The sequence below is a fragment of the Salarias fasciatus genome, chromosome 6 (assembly GCF_902148845.1).
Source record: "Salarias fasciatus chromosome 6, fSalaFa1.1, whole genome shotgun sequence".
Lineage (NCBI taxonomy): Eukaryota > Metazoa > Chordata > Actinopteri > Blenniiformes > Blenniidae > Salarias > Salarias fasciatus.
In genome coordinates this window covers 26373603-26386247 of record NC_043750.1, presented here as the reverse complement: position 1 = coordinate 26386247, position 12645 = coordinate 26373603, and the positions used below count along the sequence as shown (strand labels likewise).

The window sequence follows — 12645 nt, the reverse complement described above, 5'->3', positions numbered from 1 at the left end:
CAACACACATAAAAAAAGTTGTATTATTAACCGTCAATAATAATCAAGAACATTTTAAAATTAGTAAAATAAGTCTCCCCGGCTGCGCATCAAGACGGACACCTTCCCACACCGTCCCGTCCTCACCCTGCTCATTTGATTCTGGGACTGCAGGCTCCACAGGACAAAGGTATTTATTCAGAAAATATGTTCGTTCTAAAATTAATTTTTGGAAACGAAAAAAACATGGTTTGCTGTACTTTGATGGAGGATATAATATTTTACCTGAATCTGTAATTGGCACCTCTGGAGACGCTGCAGTGCTCCTTCTGTCAACTACCATGCTCACTGTTGTGTTGAATTTTATTACATTAGTTTATTTTTTTACACCATTTTATGTGATAATTATTTAGTTGTAAACTGACAGTAGCCTACAGTAATTCTCTATACCTGGAGGTGATGCGAGAGCGCTTCCATGTGCCACTGCAGGTTCTTTGCTGGACTGTACAGCAGCTGGAGGTCGATCGGGCATTTTTGGGGCAGCAGGATTAAATTTTTTTTCGCTGTTTGGCCCGTGGCTGTTCTGACTCTGATTCAGAACTTTCCTCCTCTTCACTCCAGTAAAGATCGCTGATGTCTGACACGTCTCCGCCATCCGATTCCCCCTCACTGACCTCCTGTATCATTGCTAAAGTTTCTTCCACCTTATATCTCTTATTTATGCCTGTTTTTATTGTCTTTCTTTTGGGATTTGGTTGATATTTTTGGCCGTCTGTCTGATTGTCTGCTGTCAGAGCTCGCTCCCTGTTCAGATGCGTGCATGAACCAAAACAAATCAATAGCAGAAAAAAAAAAAAAAGCCCCGTGAAGTGCGTCTTTTTTTATCAGCGATCTGTGAGACGCTGTTGGCCTTTGGAGGTATAAATGCTTTGTAATATTATTTGTGTCATTGTTAGGACCTTATTTGCTTCAGAAAAACATACAAGACACATATTTAGGAAAAATCAAAGAATTAGAGGACAGGGGAATCATTTTTAACAGATTTATTTGAATTCCAAAAACCCAAATGGTCTGTCAGACCGTCTTGGCTGTTAAAGAAGATAATAAAAACAATTATGTGCTTCATAAGTGATTCTGTGTATCTTTCATGACACTGACAAGCTGTCAGTGTCATCAGATCCTCCGCTCCCCAGCCTGCTCACACCTTCTGCACTAAACTCTCACTGGCCCAGCTGATTCTGTCGACCTATCCCCCTGGTGGGCCGCTACGCCCATCTTGGCGCAAGTGCAGCGGACCGGCCAGACACCCTCTTCTGCGCCTGTCGAAAATAGGAATGCGCTGCCTCCGCTGCTGATCAATGGCCAAGTTGCGCCGTCAAATTAGAGCCTTCAGTCTCCAACATCTTGTCTTTGTGCGGGGTCTGGCCAGAGGACTTCATCTACCATATAAATATATCCAGCCAGTAAAAACAGTATTGTAATGAGTATTACTGTACTAACAGTAAAGTACAGTAGTATTCTTGATGGCAAAGACATATACAGTAAATACATGTATTTCAAAGACACAATTACCTATTGTCTTCTCTGAATGCCCTGATGATGCCGGCGACAGAGAACCTGCTCAAATTGGGTTGGACTCTTTGTCCTGCCTCTCTCATTGTCATCCCGTGAACCAGGACATGGCGGACAATAGTTGCCCGAATTTCATCCGTGATGACTGTTCTAGGTCTTCCCCTTCCTCGTCCTCTTCCTCTGCCTCTTCCTCCATCTCTCATGCCAACTCCTCTGCCTCTCCGTATGTTTCCATCATTTGTTTATGGAAGCACATGTGCCACCTGTGCACTCTGAACTGGCTTTTATCCTCCCCACTTGGTCTGATCACATCATGTGTTGGAGTTGTGTTCACATTTTGCTGCCAGTGATTACAATTTTCAAAAATGTTGTGAAATGTATTTATTGAACAGGGCCGGGTCTATGCAGGGGCAAGAGGGGGCCTGACCCCGTCATATAAAATTTGTGCCCTCTCAAACTAAATCCCCCAAAATATATTAGCATGAGCATGCACTGCACCATCCTCGCTCCTACGCTACATATGTAGCCCCCCCGAATGCACATTTGTGCCCCCCCATACACTTGATATGCCCCCCCGAGATGAATGTCTGGTGACGGGTCTGCAGGGAATCAACTGCTACTCTGCACGTCAATGGTGGATTGGCTATTTCAGCACCATGGACAGCGCCTTGGATTAATTGGTAAACAGCAACCCACTGTTAAACTTCACCACAACAGTCAACTGGCTATATCAGCAGCATGGACAGCAATTGGAATTCATCAATGAATAGAGACCCATTGTTAATCTTGACCAAAATGGTGGGTTTGGGTGTTTTAGCACCAAGGACAGTGCCTTGGAATCATCATGGAAGAGTGACCCACTAACACTCTGCACCACAACGGTGGATTAGCTATTACAGCACCATGAACAGCGTCTTGGATTTTTACCGAAACATTAACCAACTGATACTCTGCACCACAATGGTGGATTGGCTGTTTCAGCACCATGGACAGCGCACTGGATTTTGAATGATACACTGACCAACTGCTACTCTGCATGTCAGTGGTGGATTGGCTATTTCAGCACCATGAACAGCGCCTTATTTTTACTGATAAACAGCGACCCACTGTTAAAGTTCACCACAAGAGTCGATTGGCTGCATCAGCAGCATGGACAGCAAATTGGAATTTATCAATAAATAGAGACCCATTGTTAATCCTCACCAAAAAAGATGGATTGCCTATTTCAGCACCATGGGCAGCGCCTCTTAATCATCATGAAACAGCGAATTACTGATATTCTGCACCACAATGATGGATTGTCAATTTCAGCACAATGGACAGTGCCTTGGAATTTTCATGTAAGACTGATCGGCTGATAATCTGCATTACAACAATGGATGGGCTATTTCAGCACCATGGACAGCGCCTTGGATTTATCTGTAAACAGTGACTTAATATTATTCTTTACCAAAACAGTCAATTGGCTATATCAGCACCATGGACAGCAAATTGGAATTCATCAATGAATCGAGACTGACAATTAATCTTTACCAAAACAGTGGGTTTGGCTATTTCCGCACCATGGACAGCACCTTGGAATCATCATGTAAGAGCGAACTACTGATATTCTGCATCACTGTGGTGGATTGGCTGTTTCTGTACCATGGACAGCGCCATGGATTTTGAATGATACACTGACCAACTGCTACTCTGCACGTCAATGGTGGATTGTCTATTTCAGCACTATGGACAGTGCCTAATTTTTATCGGTAAACAGTGACCCACTGTTCAACTTCACCACAACAGTCAATTGGCTATATCAGCAGCATGGACAGCAAATTGGAATTTATCAATAAGTAGAGACCCATTTTTAATCTTTACCAAAACGGTGGATTGGCTATTTCAGCACCATGGACAGTGCCTTGGAGTCATCATGAAAGAGTGACCCACTAACATTCTACACCACAAAATTGGATTAGGTATTTGAGCACCATGGACAGTGCCTTGGATTTTTACTGATACAGTGGCCAACTGATAGTCTGCACCATAATGGTGTATTGGCTATTTCAGCACCATGGACAGTGCCGATGATTTTTAATGATACTGAGACCAACTGATACTCTGCACCACAATGGTGGGTTGGCCATTTCAGCACCATGGACATCGCCTTGGATTTATCTGTAAATAGTGACTTAGTATTAATCATTACCACAACAGTCAATTGGCTTAGCCTGGCATGCCAGACTGACCTCATATGTTACACACAGAGACAGTCTGGTACCGCGCCATTGGGGCTTCATTTCAAACAGGCTGACGAGAGGCGGGACTATTGAGCGGAGAGAACCAATCCAAGAAACGAGGCCATGACGTAATGACAATGCGACGTACACAACTGTAGTTTGTAGTTGTTTTGTAGTCCAAAACATGGGATCATGGCATGGAGTTTTACGTCCATTTTACCCCCAAATTCCACCGGACGCTTAAGCGCCGCGTCACGCCGGCATCTTGTTCCTGAAGTCAATGCACACCGGGAGCGCAGCGCCGCGCCGTTTAGAAGTGGTGGCCTGAAGCGAATCACCAGCGCCGTGGCACGCGCCTCCGTTCTGGTGATCTGTCGTAACACCGGCGCTTCTGGGACGCGTCGCGGCACTTTGGCGTCCGGTGGAATTTGGGGTGAAAGAAAAGCCTTCAGAGCAGATTCCTGCTGTGGTTTCAGCGCCAAATTCAGTTCGTTCAAAACTTCAAACAGAGCCGTGGTAAAGCCTTGCTGTGTTGCGGCCGCCACCATGATTGTTTTGAAGTGGGGGGGGGGGGGGGGGGGGGGGGGTGTACACTATGACGCATCGCTAACTCTCGCCTCTCATGGGCTGTGATTCGCCCAGCAGAAGTTTGCCGGGCAGAAGTCAAATGCAATTGGTGCGGTACCACACTGTATCTCCGTGTATCCCTGAGCATGGAGAGACAGTCTGGCATGCCAGGCTACAATTGGCTATAACAGAACAATGGACAGTGACTTGGAATTCCTCAATGAATAGAGACCCACTGTTGATCTAAACCAAAACGGTGGATTGGCTATTTCACCACCATGGACAGCGCCTTGGAATAATCATGAGAGAGTGACCTACTGACATTCTGCACCACAACAGTCAATTGGCTATATCAGCACCATGGACAACAAATTGGAATTCATCAATGAATCGAAACTGACAATCTTTACCAAATCTGTGGTTTGACTATTTCAGCCCAGTGGACAGCGCCTTGAAAACATTTTGAAAGAGTGAACTACTGATATTCTGCACCACAATGGTGGATTAGCAATTTCAACAGCATGGGCAGCGCCTTCGATTTTCAATGATACAGAGACCAACTGCTACTCTGCACGTCAATGGTGGGTTGGGTATTTCATCACCACAGGACCTGGGGTCTATTTCACCAAGCAGGTTGAAAAAACTCTGAGTGAAAGCCTGTACTCTGTGTTGATGTACTCTGAAAAGGAAAACGTTGGGTTTTCGGTTACACAACAGCTGATTTGAGTTGGATTACTCAACTTCAAGTAGTTTCATCTGGAGTTTAGCATGTGCACGACAACTATAAAAAGCCAGCATCAATGGAGCGCCGATTCGACGAGTCACCATGGCAACAGAGAAGCGGAGAGCGGCAGCAGTGAAGGAGAGGGAGATGCCATGGCAGAGAATTGCTGCCCGAGTCAATGCCTAAGTTTAAATGTAGTCCTTTATATTATAATATTATTGAATATGAAATATTACAGGGAAACTGTTTGAATGGTCACCAATTAAGGGATTTCATTTAGTTGTAATCCCGCGGGGAAGAAGCGCACATGGCAGCTGCTAAAAATGAAATATAAAAACATTGCTCAAAAGACCTCGGCATAATCTCATTGAGGTACATTATTTTAAGCATGTTTAACATTGTAAAGTAGCATAAATACTAAGTGGCTGATGGACTGTGCAGTTGTTTTAATGTCACAAATCTATATCATGTTATGTTAAATAATTAACCCGTTTTAATCTAATATTATTATCTATTATTTGAGTACAATATTTTAAAAAATTTTTATTGATACAAATATTTATTTTGTCTTTCATGTCCTTTTCTTCTTTTGGCCCAGATTGTGAAGGTTCTATCTGCCTGGTGGAGCCCCTTCATGCTACAACCAACCTTGAAAACGTCAGTAGGAAATACTCAAAATATTTTTGCCAAATGTTAATTTGAAAAAATATACGTAAATATACTGAAAGATGTCATTTATCTAGGATGAGGAGGATGAAACCGTGTCTGCTGCCCTCACAGAGGATCAAGAAAGTCATATCGAGGTATGTTACTGATTGTTCTCTTCCCATTAAAATTCTGAATACTCCTGAGCTTGACATTTTGCCGACACTGAAATATTCAAATTGTCATCCTTTTTAACAGATAATGGCTGGTCAGCAGCAGGAAGGTCCCTCAACTTTCACATCACAGATCAACACTGTGAGATGGATGTTCAGTAAACACCAGAGGTACATTTCATTCAATTCATGTGCAGCTGTATGATTTAATGTCCTCTATGTATTCCCAGTTACCAGTCAAAGAAATTTACAAAAATCCACTTACTTAACAAGATAGAGAAATCCCTTAAAGAACAGCAGTATCTGGACCTCCAGATGAAGAAGACTAAATTGGAAATTGAGATACTGGAGCACAAGTTACAGGTGGGTTCATGGTCACAGGTGAATTATGTTGACTATTGGAACATGAACTAAACCCTTTATTTTTTTTTTGTACGAAATAAAGAAGACAAAATGAAATGTGTGTCATGTCTTTTATTTGCTGTGGTGGTAATGATGGTGGTGATTTAAACTCCTAAGTGCTCTGCATCTCCAATGTTATATAAAAAACTCTCATTTGCGAAGAACAGCAGCGCAACACACAATATCTGCTGCGATGTGAGTGCGCGACGACGTTTGGTTATGTTGCAAACGTATGGACGGAAAAGATTGTGAATGTAGCAGATTGAGACGTGAAGCAGTACTGTCCAGAAATGCCAAAACATCTATGCGCGGTCTGTAAATAATCTCCCGTCGAATATTCAAATCACGCTGCAGTAATGCCGCTCCTTCGTCTACAGGATTGCTGATGAAAGGACATGAAATTTTGACAGTTACACAAAAACTCGCCAGCTGACTGAATGAATGAGGAAATGGAACAGCGTGTGTGGCTGAAAGGGAGCGGAGCCAGAGAGAAACTTCAGGGTTGACTGAGTAAAACCTGCTTCCGACCAGGTTAGAGTCACGGAGTGTGTTACAGCGGTAACTGACCGACAGTTTAAGTTACCTCTCCTAGTGGAACAGGCTGGAGTTACTCCTCTGTCTCTGGTTTGAGTTATCTCCCTTTGCGTAATGGAAATCTCAGAGTTTCCCTCATTTCCGGGCTATTCAACACGGAGTTTTCTGAAAACCTGCTTGGTGAAAGACCCAGCTTCAGTTAGGCAGACTAGCAAAGTCTGGACTCAAAACCTTTTTATTTGATGAAGGTTATAGTGAGGTCTGGTTCAGGCCAACCTGGACCATTTTCTAGTTTAACTGGCATAGGTTGAAATTGAATTGAATTTGACCAATTTTGATGTGTTGTTTTTTGGTTTGTGTTTTTGTTTTACTTTGGCTCTGTCTGCAATGATGTGGCCTCACTATCACACTTACTGAAGTCATCCAGTTTCCCCTTCAGCTCATCTCTCTCGTCTGTCAGGTTTTTGGTCCTGGCTTCATAGTCTGAAACAGAGTTTGTGTAATTTTGTTGCATCAGCCTGTAAATAATGCATTAAAATGGCAAGTTACATTGTGTCAGAGTTCAGTCACATGATCAATCAGCCTGTTGAATTATTTCTGTATGCACACTGACATACTAATTATTCAGTATGTGATTGAGTTGAAGAAATCCTGAAGTTATTGGTGAATTATTATAATCACAAAACTCAGAAACCATTTCAACAGACTGTCTGGAGATTACACATTGCACAGTCTCATATCAGATTACTGTGATATTGGTGTATTCTAAAGGTGCAGTTTTGAGTTCATATGAATTTTGGCAGAAACATGTTCAAATCAAGAGGTTTGTCCAAAGTGTTCAGAATAATGTGCATAGTCTGAAAAAAGTTTATTCCTGAAAACAGAAGGGGTGACAATGTCTGCTTTACTGTCAGAAGTTATAAACAAATAAACTAAACAGACTCACTGAGAGGAGGTCTCAAGGAAATGTTGAGAATAACCTGAAGGATGCAGAGGAGACCAAAAGACACAGCAACACACCCGAACCACTTCAGACCTACACACCACTTCAGACCTACACACACACACACACACACCACACACACACACACACCCACACACACACACACACACACACACACACACACACACACACATACACACACACACGGTTCAGATCAAGATCTAAAACAAACACATATTGCACCACATACTGAAAATGCAAAACATGGATATTTTTTGAATCAAGGATTTATTTCAGTGTTGGTGGTCTAAAGCAGATATCAAAGTTACGTTAAATTTCAAATGATTTCACATTTTCAATCGGTGAATAAGACATGAGCACATTGTGCAAAATTACAGCCAAGAAATGTAAAAATAAAAGCATCAAGTTTTTGAACAGCAGGAAAAAAATTCATAACTTATGTCTTGAAAGAAACACTCAAACACTCAGCACATTATTTAAACACTACAATACTCTTCAATGTCTTCAATAAAGTCTGGGGCTCCATTTGTGTCAAAAAAAAAGGTACATGTGATATGTATCGATGTGGTTGATCTATGTTGTTGCTTTGTGTACTTGGCTGATGTCTTGTGTTGTTGCTTTATGTTTATGTATATGTATATGTATATGTATATGTATATGTTGCATATGTGTTTGCTGCATATGTGAATATTGTAAATGTGTTTGCTGCATATGTTGCGCTCATATGTGTTGTGGTCTTTACTTACTGATTTTGCCCTCTGCTGGTGGCTTATGAAGTTGTCTGCACATGTGTTTGTCTTCTGTGATTGGCTCATGTCGTTGCTCTCTGCTGTTGGTCTTTGTCGTTGGATCATGTCGTTGGTCTGCCTGATCGCTGCTCTCGTCATCAATCACTGTTTAAATGAACCATGCGTGGTCCAATTTTGTGCAGACAACTTCACCACCAGCAGAGGGCAAAATCAGTGAGTAAAGACCACAACACATATGAGCGCAACATATACAACAAACACATTTACAATATTCACATATGCAGCAAATACATGTGCAACGTCCACATATGCAGCCAACACACATGCACCATAAACATATACATAAAGCAACAACACTTGGCAAAAACATTAAACCCATAGACATCAGCCAAATACACATAGCAACAGCATAGACCAACAACATCGACACATATCACATTGCTTTTTTTGACAAAAATGGAACCCCATAATAAAGAGACTTTAATGTTGATTTCATGTTGGTCTCTCACCTGGTGCTGCAGATGTGTCTCTGTTGCCTTTATTGGAGATTTTTTCTATCAAGACTTCAGGTTCAGTTTCAAGGACATCCATCTCCATGTTATTGAGGCTGAGAGTGAGGAGGCTGCTGCTGAGGGTTTTCTGCATATGGAGCCATTCATCTTTTATTCCACTTAAAACATTTTTACTTCCTCATTGTAGCAGGATGACCTCTGCACCATTTCTCTGCTGGCTCTACCACATGGCTGATGGTGTGGTTGCGGGGGCGGTGCCTTGAGGGGGCAAGGTGCATTTTACCTGCTGGCTCACACCTGCCCTACTTTTCCTGATTTCACACTGCTGCAGTGGTGCTGCTTGGGTAGTATCCTGCTGCAGTATTGTTTCTGCATGGTAATGAAATCATCTGTTATTTTATGAGTTAAAGTTTTGCATAAATCACCCTATCACAGCGCCTCCTCTGTCCACATGATGCGGTCACGTGACAGGCTGAACCAATCACATTTACACCAGGTTTCACACACTCAATATGGAGACATCCTGCTCAAATCAACTCGGGATTTCAGAACGCTGTGGTTGACTTCATGTAAGTTTTGTCCATTTGTAGAAACAGTCTATGCTTCAGTAACTGACTCACCTTGTCCACTGGAAGTGTGCCTCTCTTTGACAAAGCTAAACAAATAGAGCGATCATTTCCAGCCCACACGTCCTTCGATTAAATATTCCAACATTTAACATTACAGGAGAAAATTGACTGTGTGGTCTGGATAAAGCATCTAGGTCATGAAGTTATTTTGAGAAGTCATGGTCAAATTAAAACACAAACAAATCAAGAATCAACAGAAGAAAGTTTGTTTGCAGTTCCAAGCATATTTAGGGTGTTTTTTCTAATTTGTTGTCTCTCCCACAAAGCATTTTTTTACCTCCTACAGCAGGTAGGCAATTAAGTCATTTACCAAATTCTAGTGACTTTTAGGTCAGTCAATAGTAGCTTTCCATCCCAAGGAGTTGGCAAAGCTGCGCTTGATTTATAGGGTAGCCAGATCACCATCTGTGGCTAAAAACCACTTTTGGCAACCAAAAATCAGAAAAAATCATGGTGGTTCGGCCTCCAAATATTTCGATCTTCATGGGCAGGACTCCATATTAAAGAAGCCTTATCTGCCGAAGCCAGGTTTATAAATAACCTGCAATAACCTACTTGCAACCGTGTCATCGTCTGTTAAAGACAAGACAGAACAGTTTATAGACTGATAAAGTTTAGTTTTTAACCAGCAAAAGTAAATTAGTACAGGGGATGACACAATAATTTACTTTCAGTTGACTTCCGTTGTATCAAATGTAGAATTTCACGTACTTGTTCTCATCTGTAACAATGAGTTATTAGGAAAAACATTCTAAGAAGGAAGTGAAACTATCTGTGGACAAAAGGTCAAAACATATTCATAACTTTGATACAAAATATGTTTTGTAATCTTCATTTATGTTCTCTCATGTTTGAGCTGCAGACAGTGTTTAATTAACATGATGTGACAACACGAGCAGTGATGCGAAAAACCTGGGACAACGCGACCTGAGGACCCCAGGATCTCAAATTACAAAAAAAAAAACAAAAGACAAAAAAGAAACAAGGACCCGCAAGTTCGAATAATTCACTGGAACAAAAGATGTGATTTCAAATTAAAACAAACTTTATTAAACCATAAAAGTTAAAATTAGCAGACTAGCTCAAGAATAAATGGGGTTTGAGGCCTGCCTGCCAGACAAAACTAAACTGGACAGGGCTGGGGCTTACCACGGCAGTGGTAACAGAAGGGGCACAGGGCGTAAGAGCCAGGTTCTAAAACACAAAGCAGTTTTTATTAAAAGTACAAAATGTATTTATTTTTACCTTAACTGATGTTAATCCAACTGCACTACAGGTTTATTGCTGCTATTGGCCATGACAAATAAAATCATAAAAAAAGGGGGGAGGTTAGGGTTTTTGTTCTTAAACCACAGCTGGTAAGTTATAGAGCCATTTTCTTCTCACAGATCCAGAGACTGGAATAACTACATTCTTCATCATTCCAGCCGTGGTCGTCGCTGCAGCTGCGTATTTCTCCACAATCTTCATTTCCACTTTTATGATTATTCGGCTCCCCGGAGCACCAGAAACTGGAGAAAGAAGAACAAACAAAAACAATGAACAAGATGAATAAAAACTGAATGAGAAAGAAAAAGACAGCACAGACCAAAACTTGTTCTCTGTATTAATTTCTAACGTGGTCACATTTTATTTTGCATGAGAACCTTTGAGCCAGGCGAGTCCCATCTACCCATTCCCAAATCCCATCTCTCTTGGACAGCCCAATCCACATCAGGTTTTGCACCAATCCTTTAATGAATTCCTAGGAATTCAATAGAGACAAATAAGAGTGTTATCAATCAACTCTGAGATGTCAGTATATCAACTGCATTTCACTCTGTTATAAATACTATTTTAAAGACTACTTCTATGAGTAGTATTTGTACACACCTGCTCTTCTCTGCTGTTGATAATCACCAGATCTGCTCCTCTTTTCAAACAGTCATTCCTACTGTCGTGCCAGGTTTTCTTGATTTGAGAAATATAGTAGAAACTATGGCTGAAATACAGCCATCCATTATGGGACCTGTGAGCTTCGATGAAACAAATTGAGTAAAGTTTCATACAAAACTGAATACAACCCTTTTCAATATCATGGACATGTTAAAATACACAAAGCATTAGATGTTTGAGTACAGCATATTGAAAATCAAGGTAATAAAGTAACAGTAAACATCTACAAAACTCACATGATGAGAATAAAATACAATTCAATGACAATATATTTTACAGCTATCCCTGAAAATTAAAAAAAAAAAAAAATGAAAAGATACAGAAATCAAGTGAAATTCAAAATGAGATTTGAGTGAGTTAGGCTGAGGGTGGTTGTTTTTTGTTTTATTTGTGTTTTTTGCTCTCTTAGGGGTAGAAGCATTGACATATTTTAGTATGTATGTAGAGATATTGCCTTGCAAAAGACAGCAGTGTAAAGACTGACTGACCGACTGACCAATCAAATAAATGAATGAATTACTGAATTAATGCGCAAATACATGAATAGATAGATGAAGCTAAAGAAGTGAGAAGTTTTTTTGCAAAACAGTCGAATTGAGAGGGTGCAGGAGACCAACAGGGAACTTCATTGGGCAGCTATTTAAAATATAGGGCCGAATGCAATGCTCTACATAAGATTGTGTCCGAACTTTTTTTTTTTTTTTAAAGCTCGTTGAAATATTGTATTCTTGAACAGCAGGGGCATCACTCGGTTTTAAGTTCAGGGGGGGCTTTGCCCCCAGTAGAGGCACAGGATGTGAGCCATTGTAGCACAGGAGCACAAAACTCCACAAGCAGCTAACAAAGACTGAGAAATTTTTATTATTTCAGTTTGTTTTTTTTATATAGTACAATGAAAAATAAGTTTTGCAGAGTAACAGTGTGTTTACAGCTGCAGTTTTTATCCCCAGTAGTTGGCGAGCCAGATCTTGGAGCAAATGAAGCTATGAAGCCATCAAGCTAAAGCAGCTCCTGATTACCAAGAACCAGAGTTCAGAG

The 12645-nt window shown here is 41.1% G+C and overlaps 1 protein-coding gene across 1 annotated transcript in view; it reads right to left on the bottom strand.

Annotated features, from left to right (window-relative positions):
* Positions 1-10774: 10774 nt before the first annotated feature.
* The window catches only part of LOC115390708 (CD209 antigen-like protein C), a 15371-nt gene continuing 13500 nt past the window's right edge, over positions 10775-12645 (bottom strand). Inside the window, exons 6-8 of the mRNA XM_030094687.1 lie at positions 11545-11687; positions 11319-11416; positions 10775-11183 (exon numbers count right to left, since the gene is read on the bottom strand). Coding sequence (XP_029950547.1) covers positions 11036-11183; positions 11319-11416; positions 11545-11687 — 389 coding nt within the window. The 3' untranslated portion in view covers positions 10775-11035. The remainder of the gene's footprint in view (positions 11184-11318; positions 11417-11544; positions 11688-12645) is intronic.